General features: G+C 39.8%; 1 protein-coding gene across 1 annotated transcript; it reads left to right on the top strand.

The window, feature by feature from the left end:
• Positions 1–629: 629 nt before the first annotated feature.
• Positions 630–19131, top strand: LOC131875194 (uncharacterized). Its single transcript, XM_059219245.1, has 3 exons — positions 630–1109; positions 16970–17084; positions 19031–19131. Exons 1-3 carry the CDS (start codon positions 630–632, stop codon positions 19129–19131), a joined length of 696 nt encoding a protein of 231 aa, XP_059075228.1.
• The last annotated feature ends 853 nt before the right edge of the window (positions 19132–19984 follow it).

Genomic DNA, 19984 nt, shown 5'->3' on the forward strand with positions numbered 1-19984 from the left:
TCACTTGACAAAGGTAGATGGCAAACAAGGCAAACATCAACCCCCCCATGGCACTTTATCAATAGTGCATGTACAACAAGGCACAAGATGTGCATGATCCCAAGTAAACAATGCATGATGACACTTTATCTTAATGCGTTTGCATAAATACAAGCTACAATGATATGAAGACTGGAAATAGAAACGAGAACCAAAATAGAGACATCCTACCCAAAGAAGAGATCCTAGAACCTGAAACAACCAAGATATCCACCAGAGTGCTAAAAAGCAAAAAACTGAATAAAATATGCATGGAGCAGAATCTGGAAATAAAACTCAGATGGCTGGAAAGTACACAGCACACGCTTTCCGAAAATATAAAGTTTTTGAAAAACGGAGATCGGATGCTCATTCTATGGCTCCCGGAGTGCAAAAACTAGACCTCACTTTGACTGAAAAAAAACACAATCAAACAGAAAAATTGGAAAAAATTACAAACACCATGACGTCCAGCTTGGAATCAGCTTTCCGATGCCTATTCGTTTTCGAAAAAACGACTCCATATGCCCAAGATAAGGCCAAAAAAACCAAACCCCCCCTGAAAGAGGCAAAAAAAGTAGTCTGGTGGCTGGGCGGTGCTCCGGTGGCCAATGGGTGGCGCTCCGGTGGCAGTCGGGTGGTGGTCCGAAGGCGGAGCCAGGGCAGCCACCGGCGAGGAAGAGCACCGACGGAGCGGTGGCGAAGCTCGGGCAGTGGAGCTGGTCGGCGGTGCTATAGGCGATGGCCGGGGAGCGGAGGTGGCCGCAGGGCGGAGCGGTGGCTGGGGAGCAGCGGCGGCTGGGGAGGCGAGGCTATCGGGAAGCAACGGCCATAGGGAGGCCGGCGGCGGCGGCAGGCCGGCAGGTGCAGCGGGTCTGGGTCAGGCGGCGACGGTGCTGCGTTGCCATACGGCGGGCCCGGCGGCTGCAACGGCGGTGGTAGCCGGCGGGCACAGAGAGGTGCCGGCGGGGGCCGGTGGCCGGCAAGGGGCCGGAGGCCGGTGCCGGCTGGGGTCGGGCCGGAGGTGGACGGAAAGGTGTCGGCTGCAGCTGTACGGAGCCTACAGCATGGCAGGGGCCCCACGATACCCTGTGTACCATGGGAACCCCCCCCCAAATAAATTTTGCAAAAAACAAATTTTTTTAAACCCTATTTTCGCCTTTTTCCTTTTGATTTTTTTAAGATTTTTTTTGATAAAAAAATCAAAATCCGGCCTACATGCCATAAAAAGGCAAAATATTTTTTTTTTAAATTTTTTTCTCGATTTGCGTGCCAAGGTCGTACAGCCTAGATCTAAGATAAAAATACTCCCAGAGGCTCAGGAACCAAAATAGGTCAAATTTTATATGACCATAGGGGTTTTTGGGTCTTCTGGGCACGATGGTGAGGTCCGTTTAGGCCCAAAGTGCTCACAAAAAAAGCCTATACCTAGGTGCATAAAAAACTTCTGAAACCCCAGATCTGCTTCCAATAGAAAAATTCTCAAAACAAGAACAAGTAGCTACAAATCTGAAGCTCTGATACCATATAGGTGTTGAGAAAATACAACACCACAGGAGCCCAAATGATCTCTGCAAGCTGAAAAACCCGTTACAAGTGTTGCCGGAATAATCATTATGTTATGTTGTTATATTATGTTTATGTTGTCGTCGGTAATAATGAGTTACGGCGGTCAGTTAGTTAGCCAACTGGTAGGTAGTTGGAGTCGCGACGGTTGTGTCGCAACCCTTCGGGTATTATATATTGTGTACCTTTTCTTCGAAAGGATCATGTTAGTCATGTCAGATTTAATGTTATAAGCACTTATTGTACATGGACTGTGGAATTAATATAGAGGCTGGTTATTTAATATATTTCCATTATGTTCTGTGCATTTACGTTCTGCATTTAACCGTTTACCCGAGAGGGCAAACATTTGGCGCCGCTGCCTAGACGAACTCGGGAACGGAAGACACAGATGGCGCAAAGACACAATGGACATACCCGTTGGTGAAGTAAACCCGGAGGCCGACGACACGCGGACAGAACTTTATACAGGAGAAGACACGGCAACGCGAGAATTTTCAATTTTGCTCCAGGTAGCCATTCAGACATACGTTCGATGAGAAGCGGCGGAGACAGAAATCCCACCAAGTGCCGTGTGGACAGTGTTGGAGGTTAGCCCGGCAGTAAACCAGTTGATGAACCACCTCCCTCAGTTGCTTGCACAGGCATCGCTGGCACAACAGGCCCACCTGGAGGAGATTGCCCAGGAAGAGCGACGACAACAAATCCTGCAACGCTACGAAGAGAACAGCCGACAGGTAACGGAACGAGATGGCGCCAGGCCAAGAGGAAATTGAACCTTGTAATAATCCTGACACACTGCTGATATAAATTGTGGCCGAAAGGCAAAATAAAAATAAAAATAATAAAAGTTTTTTTGTGTACATGGCGTGTGTTTGCTGTGTATGGAAGTGACTTATGCCCAATAGACTAAATAAGGACAAAAATAAAAAGATACAGAGTGACGAATGGGAAGTGGCACAAACCGTGTTGAATCTCAGACAGCAGATAGAACGAAGGCATAGGCTAAGGCAGCTTGCCGAGGGACGACCGGCCGAGGGGTTGCCCGAAGGGAACCCAGGAGGTGTCACGGAGGTTGCGGAGGCAGAGATAGACGGAGAGAACTACACTGTCTACACTGTTGTAGGGCTGCCAGAAGGAGTCACGGAGGGTGCCGAAGGAGAACTCTACAGTTCGCCAGAATACCACCGTAGGGTAAGGAGCCGCGAAGAGTTGGTGGAACAAACAAGGCGAAGTCTAAACCTGATCGACACTACCAGAGACTTGCTAAAGAATTTGTCCATTTCAGAGGACAACCGGAGGGAGACAACCAATCGGAGGGAGACACCGGAAGGTGACGGTACGACCGAAGGTGCCGAGGGAGCACAAGGGTACCGTACAGGAGGCAATTTGGTTGGTTCGGTGTCAGCAACTTTTTCCGGAGGACCCACGAGTGGAGGTTCAGTTGCAGGAGGCGGAGGATCGCCAGGTACAAGCACACAAGGAATTAGAGGAGCGAGACCTCGCGGTGGGATGGCGAGTAAACAAAAATTGCCAAAGTTCACAGGGGAGGGCAAGGAAGACCCCTTACGCCACTGTCGTACATGTGAAACCATTTGGTCTGCCAATGGAGTTACAGACCAGGATGACTAGGTACAGCAGTTTCCAGCCACGTTACGAGGAGTTGCCATAGATTGGTACTCCAATGTGGACAAGCAAAAAGTGGCCACGTGGGCCAATCTACAAAAGGAATTCACGAGGGAGTTTCGGTTGCTCCGTGATGACAATGAAATTGTAACGGAGATATACAGTACCAAACAAGGTACCAAGGAGACAGTACGGGCATACAGTCGGAGGCTGAAAGAACTCTTGGGTAAAATGGAAAGCCAACCCGCAGATGGATTGAAGAAACGATGGTTCGTTGAAGGGTTGAAATCCTCCCTACGAAGGAAGATGAAAATTGTACCCCCGACGTCATATGATGACGCTTATAATAGGGCGATGGACCTAGAGAGCAAACACAAAACATCAAAGAAGAAGAAAAGTAATAAATCCTCATCCGAGGACAATGACTCTTCACAGGAAAGCAACAGCGACGACGAGGCTGGCAAACGGGTGCAAGCGCTCCAGAAAGACATGGAGCGAATGAGAAAGGAATTCAAAATAATGAGAAGCACTGGTCGGAACGAAGGGGACATATGGTGCACTGAGTGCAAAGAGGAAGGGCACACAAAGGGTACTTGCCAAAAGAAGGCATTCTGTGAGATTTGCCAAGTGATGGGACACTCCACCAAGGAGTGCCCATACAACATGAAAACTCGAGGTACGCAAATGAACCAGGTGCTGTTCACGGAGCAGGCCACAACATCCGCACCAGCGGGTACCGGCCAACATACTAACACAACGGCATCATCTGGAGGATACCGGGACAACAGACGCGGTGGCGGAAGGAATAGCAACAATAACAATAACGGAAGCCGTATCCAGTATGACGCCAAGGGCCGGCCAATTATCCAATGTAGGGCCTATAATCAGTGGGGGCACTTCGCCCGTGATTGCACGAAGGAAGCCACCCCTCAGCACCTCTGTCGTTGGTGTGGGCCAGGCGACCATGAGGACGCAAATTGCCCACAGAAAGAGGTTAATCTCCTCAACATTGAGAAGGCTGAGAAGACTGGTGAGAAAGAAGTACTGGCGATCACCCGCGCCCAGACCAAAAAAGCCACTTATCCCGACCCCCGTACGGAGAAGGAGAGATTACGAGAGGCAAAGGCCAATATTGAACGTGAGATGACGACCGAACGACGGGACAACGAGGTGGCGAGTACATCATCCCGTACGGAAGCAGAAAATAACATCATTAGGCAAATCTTGCAGATGGAGGTGCCGATAAAGGTAAAAGACCTTCTAGACTCTATGCCACAATTGAGGAGTGCCATCCTCACCAATGTGCAAAGCATCGCAGCGTCGAGTGCACCACAGGTACGGGTTCCCGCCACCGCATCGTCGAGTGCACCACAGGTACGGGTTCCCGCCACCGCATTGTCGAGTGCACCACAGGTAGGGGTTCCCACCACCGCTTCGAAGAGTACACCATAGGTGGAGGTTTTCGTCAGCCCTTCGACTGACCCGATGTTACTAGCCTTGAGCAGTGGTAGACACCCAGCTGTGGTAGAAATGGGTATCCGTGGGACCATTCTGAAGGACACCATTGTGGACGGGAGATCTGGGGTGAATGTACTACCAAAAGAAACATGGAAGCGGCTGGGGAAGCCCACCCTGTGGCCACCCACGTTCAACCTGGTGGGAGCGGACCAACACGACATTAAGCCACTCGGCCTGTTGATGGCCCAGCAAGTGACAATTGGTACGCAACCATTCTTGTTAGATTTCGTGGTTATTCCCTCGAAGAAGAAAGGCTATGACGCCATCCTGGGGAGAGCGTGGTTGATCAACGCGAGGGTAAACCACAACTGGAAGAAAAATACACTTTCCATGGAGAAGGGAGGGCGGAAATATACCATTGACCTACACACCCAAGATGTTGGCGAAGAGCTCGCCTCTTCCGACTCAGACTTAGAGGACTTTAATAAAGGGGAAGGGGGTCCCGATGAAAGCAAGGGCAAGAACGCGATGGAGCCGAACAGTGAAGGGGTGCTCGAATTGGAGCGATGTTCTGAAGATGAGGTATGCTCACTTAACGGGCTCTTCCACTGGCAAATGGAGGATTATGAAATGTTCCAAAGCTACAGGCTCAAAGTAGAGGAACCAGAGCAACCAACAGAGGTGTACCTGCCAGAATACAATGAATATTGGAAGGGAGACGCCCCAAACCCTGGTGACATAGAGAATCCAAGGAGTGTTGGCAACGATTGGAACCCTGTGTGGAAGACCGCAGTCTTCAAAATCTTTATTATTCTTCTTCTTCTTATGTACGAGAAGGAGGTTGTGGTCCCTATAGAATTTGTGGTTCCAGGTCTTCCGATGGCCATTGAAAATAGACTTGCCACCAACGGGCCAAAATTGAAACCCTACCACGCGAAGCGCGTAGGTGACCCGAGAGGCCGGACGGACACCCGAGAGTCCAAAGGGGGACCCGAGAGGATGGAAGGGGACCTAAGAGGCCGAGCAAGTGACTCGAGAGGCACGGGACAAAAGCAAGAGACTTTTGGGCGAGGAAAACCGAGAAGGATGAAGGGCGATTCCAGAGACAGGTGACCCGAGCCGAAGACTCTCTAGACAACTTTCAAAAAAAAAAAAAAGGCGAAAAAACGCCACCGTACGGGGCCGTACGGCAAATGACCGTACGGTTGGAAGAAAGAAAGAAATGTACGGTCTTTTGACAAGCGACCGTACGATCAAAAATTTATTTAAAAAAAAAATTGAAAAAAATCGCACGGTCACACGACAGCGACCGTACGGTCAAAAAAAAAAGAAAGAAAAAGGGAAAATGGCCACCGTACGGTGGGACCAAGGTGACACCACCGTGCAGTGGACGGTGACACCACTGTGCGGTGGAACCACTGACGGTGACACCACCGTGCGGTGGAACCACCGACGATGACACCATCGTGCTGCGGTCACACTGTGCGGTGGGAGCCACCGAAGGTTGTTGCCGAGACATGAACCCACCACCGCACACCGCACCGACCACCGCACAACACCGAACACCGCCGCACAGCAAGGGATAAAGGCCCGATCAACACGCACAGCAAGGGTTACGCACACCAACACGCAGCAGCCGCAAAAGGAAAAAGAAAAAAAAGAGACCAAGCCCGCACAATCCACACAGCCACGTAAGGGCAAAACAACCGCCACAGGTAGACCAAGCAGCCGCACGATCGGAGGTGTCAGTGCTGTTGTTGACCGTACAGGAAGGTTGTATGGCCGGGATGCCATCGGGGAAATTACAGTGCAAAAAAAAAAAAAAAACGACGACAGCCAGATTTAAAATGATTCGCTGGAGTTTGAAGCCAGGACACTGGAAATTTAGAGTGGAAAAGAAAGGTTTTCGGCATCTTAAAATATCACTGAAATGATGCGCACCATGGACTTTCATGGGGTTCTGAAGGTTGTAAATTGGTGTTGGCGGCGAGGGCGCTGCCCCTCGACCCCGCTGGGGGGCTACCCCAGACCCCGCGAAGGGCGCTACCCCTCGACCCCACTGGGGGCGTTGCCCCCAGACCCCCAGTTTATTTTTGAGCTACAGAATACCACGAGAAGTGTTGTGGTTGTCCGTACTGTGAGAAAGAAGCCTGCAGCTAAGCATTGGCGGGGAAGCCATAAGCCGTAGAGGGAGACGGATTTGGAGGTTGGGAACAAACAAAGTTTGAGGGAAGGCATTGCAGGTCCGCACAGTTGTATGACACCAGGGAGTTATTCAGTTCAATTTTTAGCCTTTGGGGAGTGTGATGGAGGATTTGAGGTGTCTCCTAGCATTTGTGCCAGCGGATTGTGGCCACCTCCAGGCATGACTAGTACGCTTTGAGGAACTCGGAGTATGTCTCGGCTGGACGTGAGGTTGCCTTGGTGGATGCACAGAGGGCTCGAGAGGAGTTGACCACCAGGTTGGAGGCAATAGTCGCGTGAGACTTAGTTCAGCGTACCCAGGAGTTGGATGTCGGGAGAGCAGCACGGGTGGCTATTGAGGACAAATTGGCTAGGGAGACAGTATCAATTGAGTAGCAGTTGGTGGAAGCTGAGACTAAAAAACGTGTTTTGCAGACAAGTTTGGGTTAGGCACAGGAACACTGTGATGGCAAAGGAAGCAATATTGGTGAAATCCGCACTTGAGCATCGGATGGTAGCAAAAAAGGGTTTTCAGGCGAGGACGCAGCAAGTGTATAAGATTCGGGCCCGACTGGCGTCAGTAGTTCCTGCCGTTCATCTCTATTTTGTATTAAGTCGTCGGAGTCGACTTCTTTTCTTGGGGGGGATGATGTTGTCGAGAATAATCATTATGTTATGTTGTTATATTATGTTTATGTTGTCGTCGTTAATAATGAGTTACGGCGGTCAGTTAGTTAGCCGACGGGTAGGTAGTTGGAGTCGCGACGGTTGTGTCGCACCCCTTCAGGTATTATATATTGTGTACCTTTTCTTCGAAAGGATCATGTTAGTCGTGTCAGATGTAATGTTATAAGCACTTATTGTACATGGATTGTGGAATTAATATAGAGGCTGGTTATTTAATATATTTCCATTATGTTCTGTGCATTTACGTTTTGCATTTAACCGTTTACCCGAGAGGGCAAACAACAAGAAGAAGCAAGGAAGCAAATACAGAAAAACAAATACACAGAGAATATGCTCAAAAAGAGAGCTCAATATTCACAAAAATATGTAATGTGATTCTTCTTACAATGAAAAGAAAGAACTCAACCTTTAATAGGTCAAGAAACCCTAAAAGGGAAAACCTAGGTTTGCACATAATAATTAATAAAAGAATTAGTTATTATGCACCTAAAGTTAGCTTAAGTGTAAAAGAGATAAAGGGAACTTAAATAATTAAACAAATATTGTTTAATTAATCAAGTAAATACCCGAATACTCTAACACACATGATATCTAACTATTATGAACACAAGATATATACATGGAAACCCTTATGTAGTACCCCTGCCCTTATCAGATTTTAAAACCCGGTTTGACCTTGGTTGACTTTTTAAGTGGCTTTCTTGCATGGTTGATTTACCATGTGGTAATGTTATAGTCAGGTATTATGCTTAATGTGTGTACCTGTAAATGTTGATTTCGCATCGATTCTTATGTAAGATTAGTTGCTCTTCTGATTCGTATTTTTAACCCCGGGCTAACACTTTCATTCAATATATATGTATGCATGTGTGGTTCATGGTTGCAGGAGATTCCAGGTACAATACCGCATAGGTACGAGGTTCGTCTCCACCCAGCTTCGCAGGTTTGAGTGTACCTTATTGGTCCAAAGGAATTGGATTGGGTAGTCGTAAGACCCTACGTTTTACCCTAGTCGTGCTCTAATGAGTGTTGTCAGTCGTCTGTCAAGTTTCCCCTTTGGTTGGGTATGCGGGTCATGTATTAGTTTGGTTTCTTGAGTTGCGTGTTGTGTGTTTGGTTAAAACTGATTATTACATCCTAGGTATTTAGTTTGATTAATTGTGTTTTTTACGCATTCGTAAATTAAAGGGACTAAATTAAATAGGACCCCTTTGTGTGATTAATCAATAAATCATATTGTTTTATGCATATTACTAGCAAATTTGATTTATTGTATTTTCTATTGTGAATTAATTCATTTGTATGTATTTTGAAAGAAAGGTTAATTAGATATTGGAAAATAGAAATATTTTACCCTCATTAACATTTTGCAATAGAAATGTTAGTTTTTAATTTATTGGAGCAAATTAAATGAGGAAGAAAAGAAAAAGCCTTTAGGAAGGTTAAATTTTAATTAGAAATGTTTTTCATTTGGAAGAAAAGCAATTTTTGCATATTAAATTGTGGGGAAATGATTTTCATTTCTGTGGGAAAATATTTTCAACCTAAAAATGGATTTTTGGTCAAAAATTTCCCTTTTAACCTAGGTTTTCAAAAAAATTTGGGGTGGTTGTTTTTGGAATGGAAAATTTTGGGGATTCTTGGTTGGAAGAAATTCTTGAGCTTGCAGGTTGGGCTCTTCATCAAATCACTTCCAGGATTGCACATGGAGGTAAGATTCTGGTTAATTTTCCTTTGTTTTCAAGAAATTTACTTAATTGTTTTGGAAGAAATCTGTATGTGGTTTTGTTGAAAATCTCATAAATTTGTGGAATAAGGAAGAGTTGTAGTTAAATCTCGAATTTGGATCCTCCTTGCTTTCATTCCCAACCTCCAAATCAAATTCTTGTCTGTTCAAATTGATTTCAAAATCAAAATTTGGGGTTGGCTGTTCACAGTTAAATTTTGTTAAAATTTCATTTGAATCCATTCAATTTGGGTTTTAAACTGAGAAATCTGTTTGTGCTTGGTTAAATGGAAGTGGAGAATGTTAGAAATTTTGCCAGTCTGGGTATTTGGGGCATACTGATTATTTCTTTTCAAAAAAATAAAAAAAATAAAAAATATATGTAAATCATTTTTATTTCTGGAAAATGTTCCCAAAAATTGTTCTTAGAAAATATCTGAGTACTCGGAAATTGGGTATTTGTTTTATGATGTTAAAAATAAAAATAAAAAAATAATAAACAAATAATATATATTTATATTATGGCGGAGGGGGTTGTTTAGGGGACCATGGCCCTCGACCCATGGTTGGGGAGAGTCGTGGCTTCCCCAAGCCATGGGGAGAGGCCATGGCGTGGAGGCCATGCCATGGTCTCCACACAGCCATGGCTGTGGGGAGACCACGACATGGTCCCCACAGCCCTTCCCATTGGAGATGGGAACCACGTGGAAGCCCACGTGGTGGGGCTTGTTTTATTTGTTTCCTAAAACAAACAAACAAAAATAAATAAAGTTATATTATTATTAAAAAAAAAAAATTTATATTATTTTTTTTATTAAAAAGTTTTTTTTAAATGGTAATTTTTAATTAGTAATTGTTAATTAATGTATATAGAATTAATTGGTAATTAATATATATATATATATATGTATATTAATTAATGTTTAATTTTGTATTTTTTTTTTTTAATACATGCAAGGAAATATATTCTGGCTTAAAAATAAACTAGATTAGATATTTCAATTTTGGAAAAGGAAAAATATTATTTTAATTGGATAAATGATTATCAATTTTAGGTTCTTTTTAAATTTATATTTCCATATTTTGGAAAGTATATATTTGTTTTCGAAAATATGAGATTAGATAATTTTATTCGAAAAAGGAATGGAAATGACGATTTTATTTGAAAAATAAATATCAATTTTAGTTAATTAATATATAAATTGAATTATATCTTTGTATGTATAGCATATAAATATAATTATATAAAAGGGTTTTTGGGTTGAAAATCCATTGTGAAGTATTTATATTATTTTATGATGTAAATTGAGTTATAGTTGATTTAGTAAACCATGGGCGACATGTATCTTAACAAGGTAGAAAAATTGTAATCAATTTAGATCAATTAGAAAACTTGATCGATTTGTATTTTTAAGCGATATGGAAAAATGATTGTCATTACTGATTCATGTCAATGTGTATTTTATTTTCTATATTCGCATTTGATTAAAAAATGGCAAGTCCTTGATTGTGAGTGTTGAATATTGTCATCTAGTTAATTTTGTATCTGCTTATGTCCTTGATCTCGAGTATTGACTGTTTTGTATCTGGTCATGTCGTTAAATGCGAGTGTGGGATGTTGTTATGTGGTTGACTGTAGTTGGTCGTGTCTCTAGTCAGAGAATCGACAGTCAGTGCACCTCGTGTGAGGACTTGTTTGGCCAAGTGGGTATTCCTACCATATTAAACTGTGTATGCTTGTCCTGGTGTATACCTTGGTTTTAGGAGTTCGTTTGATTGTGGTCTTGTGCAATATGGGAGAGTGGCTTTCGAGTGGGGGTCACGCCCAAAGTGGTAGCAGGGTAACCCATCGAAAGTGTGTCTAAATAAGTGATAACCTAATAGCATATTAGAGATTTTAGTAGATGAAAACACTAAGTAAGATAATTGTGCCTCATGCATGGGATGAGTGCTAGTACAGACTCAGAATGCAGTGAAAAGGCCTAAAATGGCAAACCAACAACCTTGTCTTCACGAAAGGATGTGTTGGCTCCACATGAGACTTGGATGGACCGGAGGTTCGGGAAAGATTGTCAGGGTAACCCAGTAGATGGGATCGGAACATATGGAGACCTGCCAGGGTAACCATACCAAGCTATGTGATGACACTCGTCCCTTATGTTCACTAATGTGCAGTTTGTGTTGTCTTTGCTAGGAGCACTATTGTGGAGTCATATCTGATTGCTTATGCCTTTGAAAGTACCTCATATTCATGTTAGACCATGGGTTGCTTATGATGGGTTGCGAGGACTTAGTTTCGCGGGTGCTCTAGTTGTTCTTTTGTATTTGTTTCTTATCATGTTTCAGATGGATCCTCTTTCTCCTTCTTGGATCATTCATGTATCTTTTGGACCGATGTGGTCATATGTTTTATTTGTTTATGTACAACTTATTGGCAAGTTGTAATGGATGTGAACCTTATGTATTTTTCACCCTATTATTTATTAGAGGGGTCTTGCAGTTGAGCAGACCCAGAGATGTAGCCCATTAGGGGTGAACTCCGATATCAATTTGGTGTTATGTGGTGTTTGTGTTCATTTGGTTCCTTTTTATTTTGCATGTATGAATGGCATTTTGGATAAAATGTATAATGTAGATTAGATGATATTAATCTTAAATGCATGCATGAAGTTATTAAATGCAGTATTATGGATCATGAAGATTGTAGGTTTAGTGAAGTACAAAGTATTCTTTAGCTTTTAATGCAATTAAAGTATGTATGGAAATTAGATGCATGACATATGTTTTAATTTAAGATTGGATGTAATGTATGGTTAAATTGCATGAATGAACTTAATCATATTATCTATATTTTTAACCTATCGAATAAAATTTCACCATTGTTTTAGTATAAGCATGTCATTAAGTTAATCAACTTAATTGGATTAATTAGCGTGAGTTGAGTTAAGTGTTGAATCAAGTAATCACATTGGGAAACCCTTTAGGTGTTGGTTAAGTCTTTCGTTGTATAATCTGAAATTAATGTTAACTCAATGTATCATTATACTATTTTAACTTTTAAAAAAAAAATTATTTGCACTCTATTCTTGTGTTTTAGCTTTATCCCTTCAGGGTTTCTTGGCGGGGCATTACACCTTATGGGACAAAACCACAGCAAAATAGCTTCCTTATATACAAGAATCTCTTTTACAAATTTGTAGGTATCAACCCACTAGAGGCACCAACCCCTCATTCTTATTCATAAGCACCAACTCACTAGAGGCACCAACCCCTCATTCAAATTTCCACATTTTGACGGATGATGGATGATCCTATTCTTCTCAACTTTCCTTCTTCAAATTTCTATTAAGGTGACAACAAATTTGCCATACAACTGATCACAACCTCTTCACATAAATCTGCTATAAGACTCCTTATAGCCTTCTCCTCAAATCTGATTATATTTCTTTACAAATATTCATGTATTCTTGCTACCAAATCTGCATACCTTCTCCTTTACAAATCTGCTATAAATGGTTCACACATCTGCTCAGACTCTTTTACTGAAATCTGCATAATATATTATATTGAGACACTTACACACTTCTCATTCATCTCCTCAAATATTCCTCCAACATACCTCTTCATCAAGAGAGGCAACCCTTCACAAATATGCTTTCCTTTTTTTTCTTTTCTGCAATAGTAAATCTGAATCGAATATATCTTATATATCTTGCACACTCACATTCAACACACATCCACTCTTCTATTCTTCTTACAATGATCTTCTTATATTTTCAGATGCAGACCTGTAGGTGTAGATATGATATTTTTCCCTTTATTTTTTTCACCACACATCTATGCCTTATATATCTGCTTCTTTTCAATCCTTTAATCTGCTATGCAGATATTGTAAACTCAATTATTTTAGACACAACATATATCCCCATTTACCATCTCTTTTTATACTTTGCAAAGAGTGTGATTACTTTGAAAGACACGCCTATTCATAAGTGATACGTCCTCCTTATAATTAATCTTGATAACCAAACATTGCTAATACAATGTCAAGCGCCTTATTAAGGAAGTCACACTCTCTTTGTGAAATCGTATCAACTATTCTTCATTATAGTTTGCTGTAGGGTATGCACTTTTTTCATATCAAACAAATCTGCCTTTTAACTTTGTTAATACTAAACAAAGTCATATCAAGTGTATTATGAAATTGACTCAAAACAACTTTTTATTGATGCACCAAACATTGATTAAGGAAATCACACCACGACAGAATCAAATCGCAGCATGTTAATAGTCCTTTGTTAATCATTATTATTGTTGCTCTTTGTGGAAAACATGCTGCATATATCTCCTTAAGAAAATCACACCATCTATCCTTTATTAAATTCTCAAATTAATCTTGTTTATGGTTAATTTAGCTATCACTTCTTCATTAACATCTTCATTATGTTCAAGTTACTTCACAAGAAATCATATCTGCAAATAATAACCATATTTTACTAACACATAGCACCATCAAAATCACATCATCCACCAGGAAATGATGATCAAATCCATAGAAGATCGACCTGCTTCTTTTCCATTTTGACTTCGATAGAATATCTTTTCTTCATAATTTCAACATCTAAAATATCAAGGCCTCTTGCAGCAACATCCATGGCAATCAAAAGGGGGTACTTTCCATCCTTGAATACATTGACAACCTTTATATGCTCATGCTAAGATTCGTCTCAATGTACGGCAACAACATTTTATCCTCTTCTTTGCAGCAATGACTTTTAATTATTATTCTTCATAAAGTTGCCATCTCTAGAAAAATTAGAGATCAAACAAATTGTCATATTAGATTAGGAGTTCGCTGCACATTAATAGTAGTTACTTGATCGCTGTCCATTCACTAATAGTCGGCTTTGTCTTTTCTTCAACCAAATCTGTCTACAACTAAATCTGTTTTGCAGAAATCCTTTATCACAGATATCCTTCACTATCAAACCATTTGGTTCCAATTGCATCAACTTCATTATAAAGATAATATAAGGAGCTTTCTCGAAGTATCAACAAGACTATTTTGTCTTATAAACTTATCGCTGCATATTGACACCAATAATAATATTTCAACTCTTGACATCAATGACAAATTTATCTATAACATTGTCTTCTTACCTTTTTGACATCAATGACAACATTTCCAACAAAATTAAGCATCACACTGTGTGGAATTTAGATTTTGGCATTGACAAAACATCATGAGCTTCCTCATGGATCAAGGAAGAATTTTCCAAAGTTCTACATTAAAGGAAAATAGCTTCCAAATGAACATATTTCAGCCTTTACTGCCGCATGTGGTATTTTGAGTGTAGCACATGACAATGTTGTCATTTGTTTGTATAAGTATTGCAAGGCGAAACAGCTCATCAATTCCACCATCTTATTACTAGTTCTCAGTTGTGAGTTGATGAATGAGAAGTTTCTTGCATGCTTCAAACCAGCAGAAGATAGGCGCATATTGTGTTTGCACAACTATCAAATGCCAATAAACACAATAGCGAACCTATGAGGGAGTTTGTTGCAAGACTCAATCATCTGGTTGCCAAGATTGCTGCCACAATAAATCTGCTTCTGAAATTATTTTGAGTTGTTTCATGAATGCTCCATCTTCAAAGTTATTTTCTTTCTCAAGGCAAGTAATGCTACCAAATTCAAGGATGCTCAAGAACATGCAATTGAGTTGGAGGATTATACAATCACTTCAAGAAGAATTCAAAAAGATTCAATTAGGCCATGAGTTCCTTTGAACATCCCAATCAATTATATCAACAATAGCTCTCATGTGCCTACTTCAACAAGGCAAATAACAGAAGCATCTTTTTCTTCACACATACTACATGTTCCATGCAATTGATCAACATGAAGGAAAAATTTGTCTTGAAATACAACTTGTTCAAAGAGCTATTGGCATCTTTAGATAAAATTTGAGTGATTCAAAATGCTTACAAAATGAACCCAATGGTGGCTCTATGATGGGATACACATGATACATACCTATTAAGATAAGAAATAATTTGCATGATCATACGATGAATGATGTCATGTGTTCACATAATCAAGAACTACAAATAGAACAAAAATTAACACTGGAAGTGAAAATTTTGCCTACTTTGCTCAAGTTATTTGAGGCTTTGAGGTTAAAGAGAGCTTGTTAATGGAAGAAGAGCCTAATGTTACACAAGTTACACAAATTTGTATAATAGTAATTATAAGAAATTTCAATTCCAAGAAGTTGATATTTTTCATGATGTCAATAAAAGACAATAATTAGGTAGAGAAGAATTTCCTAAAGAGTTCAAATCTAGAGGCACTTGTTAGTACAGAATACATGTACACACCTAAAATATATTCCCACATTACACCAGCTCTGCCTCACACATCTGCTTCTAACATTAATTAAATAAATGCTTCTATTTAATTAACAAATCTAACTTTTCTTCCAACATTAATTAAATAAATTACCTTATTTATTTTATTAATTTAACCAATTCCGAATTTCTTCTAATGTTCTCACCCTAACTCAACAATTCACATTTATTTAATTAAATCAATCATCCCCCCAACATTCTCCTATAAATTAAATAAATACATAATATTTATGTAATTCATCTACAACGCCCCTCATAAATATTTCAATAAACAAATCAAGTTGTCAACTAATTAATCATTTGCACATTGCTTCACCACCTTGTTTAAAATAAACAAAGTCAATATTGCACATGGCTCCAACTGCAGAAGACCTCGAAAAGACCCTTTTACAATCTTCACCCTCCATCAAAATTAAAAAAATCTCTATCCTCCATCTCTTTCCAATCTTTGATCTAATCATGTGCACCGATCACAAGATGCCACTTGCAAGCCTTTCATTCTCTCTTGCAAATGGGTCAACCCCATCCATCATGATCAATCACATAATATCAAATTCTATCCATCCATCATCCAAAATCCAAAATCCATAAATTAACCATTCAGCGATCCATTTTTAGGAATAGAAATTGGATGAAAGGCAAAGTCATGCTACTAGATTGAGCAACCACATTTATCCTCAACAATCAACCATCTTGAGCAAATCAAATGGTCAACAAGGTTTATTTTGGTGAGAAGCTTGTCCCCTTTTCATCATTTGTTTGCTTAGCTTAATTAGAGGTGTAACTGGTATAGAATAGGAAATTTTTTAATGCATTCTTTTCTAATGCTTTTTTCTATATTTTGGTATACAAATTTGTGATAACCCTGCATTAGCCCCTGATGTAAAGTATGGATCAAGTAAATAAGATTATTGTAAATAGAGGAAATACATTTAATATAAGTATTATATTATATAGAGGAAATACATTTATATAATTAAGGAAAGAATTATTTAAAATGTCATATATTTAATATACACATATAATAAAAGAAGTATTATATTATTATTTTTAATATATAACAATGAAGGAAGTATTATATTATTATTTTAAATAGATATAACAATGAAGGAAGTATTATATTTAATATATATTAAAAAGAGCAAACCTTAATATTATTATATATTTAAAATTAAATATAGCATAGGAAGGCAAACACTAAATAACCCCCCCCCACATTCCCCCGCACCAAGAGGTGCGACGGTAATCGCAGCCTGGGATGCGGTTACCACTGCACCTTTTGGTGCGGAAGGGGATCGTGAAGGGTCACAGCCCTTCACGAGGCTCTAAAGGGAAGCAGCCACCGCAAGGGAAGGGAAGGAAAAGCACGGGAGAGCAGTCAGGAGCAAACCTTCGTGGACCAGCAGGTAAGAGGTAAGGTATGATATAATATGAATAATTAGTATATTAGTGCAGATTAATATATTAATTAATGTATAGTTCACTGAACATTAATTAAGTATGATAACTAATATATGTTAACATTAACTAATGTATGTTTCATTAAGCATTAATTAAATATGATAATTAAGATGTTAATATTAATTAATGTATATTTCTTTGAAATATATTAAGGTTAAAACATATGTGCATTAAGGAATGCAATTAATTAATATACTAATCTGCACATAGGGAATGATTAAGGAATAAAAATGTTATCAAGGAAGGTGTAATGCATATGTCAACAATGATAGGGTACATTTAATATGTATATATGTTAAAAAACACATTAGGAATCCATGTTAACATAAAATGAAGATTAGGGAATAAAATAGTACTAAGTCATCAAAGTGCATTATAAATACAAATGTAAACCCATGTTGGAGGCTATAGAGAGGAAACTCCCTTAGTCTAAGGAAGGGATTATGAAATCCCTAGGGCAGTATATATATTGATTATTGATATGCATATGTAGGGCTTGGTTGATTAAGTTCAACCAAGAGGAGTTGGATCTGGCCGGTCCACTCCGAGGACTTGGATGATGGGATGCATCACCCAAGGCAAGGAATGACACATGGTCTTCCTTGGAGGGCTTGGGCGTAAGAGGTTACACCCAAGACAGGAATCGAAATAACCTTCGATTTCCTGGAGGGCTTGGATGTAAGAAATTACATTCAACACAGGAGTCGAATTCACCTTTGACTTCCTGATGGATTCCAAGAAGGCGAGCTTCACGGCTGCCTAAGGACATACTTTGTATGGCATTCATATCCTTTTTATTAGATTAAAATTATGATTATGTTAAGTAAGTGTTTTAAATTTCGGTTGCAATTTAGATTACATACACATATATATATATATATATATATGTCTATTGTATTCTAACAGTCTGTTTTTGCAGGATAGTGATCCCTGCCTAGTAGGGACATTACAAAATTCTTGCACACCTGGTGGAACCTTGTCCCAAATCTAATTTTCATCTTTGCAAAATGTGTGTTGAGTGATTTTTGTAGGTTTTCACAAAAAAAAAAGTTTTCCCAATTTGGTATAGGTGCTTTTTCAAATGATGCACCTACTCTCAAGTCTAGTGCATACAAACTTCTCCTCAATGTGCATGCATTTTGACAAACCTTAAATCCTAAACCTTACTCCATGGTGCAAGCACTCTACATAGTAGTGCACATATGCTGCCAAGTGGTGTAGGTGCACTAAGAGTAGAGTAGGCACCTTTTGGGCTAATCTACCCTATGTCATGTAGGTGCAATGCCTTGTGGTGCAAGTGCCCTCTAGGTCCAAGTAATCAATTAGAATCTTGTTTAGTGGTTTTCTATTGCCTCTTAAAGTACTTGCTTTATAGAATTTTAGTTTTTTTATCATTCAACATAGCACTCTATGCAATAGTGTGCATTCACTTTGTGGCACATGTGTTCTATGTAATAGCACATCAACTCCTAGTTATCCATTCTTTAGATTTTTTGGATTTTTCTTGCTATTCATAATCATTGTAGGGGATTTGTAGTGTTCCCATTTTTAGCACTATGCTTTCCAGTGACTGTTAGCCTATCCTCGGATGCCCGTAGGCCAGTCAAATGCAAAATTAGGGTTTCCTATTTTCTAGGAGGATTCTTTGGTGTTTTCAGGGGTGTATATGTTGGAGTTTTACAATTTTGATTCTAGATTCCTTTTGGGTTTTTAGAGAGCTTAAGGATGGTTCGACATACATCTGCATCGGGTGACTTTTTCTAGACTTCTTATTTTTAGTAAGTACGACTGCTGCTCAGAATGTCATCAAAATCACTTTGGAAACACTTACTATTTTTAGCAGTATGCTATTTATAGTAAGTACTATTTTTGGTAGTGTTATTTTTCATAGGTTGTAGTGGTCTTGTTCAGAAGCTATTTCAGGCAGTGCTGTTTTCATGGTCAGTTTTAGCAATTTGTCTTCCAGCATTTTTGGAGCTTCTTTTGGGGTGATTGATACTTGAGGAAAAATCTTTTACAAGTGAATTATTTATAAGGCATGATGGACGCCTTGGAAAGAAATATGTTAATTTTATGAAATAATTCACTTAATTTCCTTGGATGCCCTAACTCACTTTATGAATATTTCATAAAGTATATTTTTGCTACCTTGAGGGGGTCGATTTGATGAATTAAGAATTATTTTTAACTTAAGTGGGCGTCCCTTTTGGAGGAAATACATGATTAAAATAAAGGCAAATATTATTTTTGCTTGGCCGTCCAAAGTGGATGTAATTTCATTTCATTTCATGGCATTTTGGAGGGAGTTGAATTTCAATTTGGAGCTTCAAAAAGTTATAAATAAGAGTGTTGGGCTCTTGTTTTGGTTATCCATTATTGTTTTGATAATGAAGTGCTGCCAAAATGATGTCAAACTCTTACTTCGAAGGATACATACTTCCTAGTGCCTCAGTTTCATGCTTGAGAGATAGCGCCTAGCTGAATGTATGACTGTTTCTCATCCAAAGGAGCAGATTGGACTCAATGTGGTGAAGATTTGTGTGGATTTTCTAAGTGTTCTTGTTGCTGGTCACGGAGTGTGCTGAAGTAGATTCTTGGTTACAGGTCTCAAAGTGTCAGTCTTCTCGTTCTGGGTATTTCTTCTATCACTTTTTGTGATTTGGCCGATTCATTTTGTGAGTTTGTAGAGTCTAAAATGGTGTTTGGGATTTTATTTTTGCAAAATCGTACCCTAGCTGGTCGTACCATTTGGCTGAGTGCTTTGGGATGCGTGCATAAATTATTGGGGTCAATTTGCCATGTTTTGTTGTCTTCGGATTGATCACCTACCTCCTAGTGATCATAT

The sequence above is a fragment of the Cryptomeria japonica genome, chromosome 4 (genome assembly GCF_030272615.1).
Source record: "Cryptomeria japonica chromosome 4, Sugi_1.0, whole genome shotgun sequence".
NCBI lineage: Eukaryota > Viridiplantae > Streptophyta > Pinopsida > Cupressales > Cupressaceae > Cryptomeria > Cryptomeria japonica.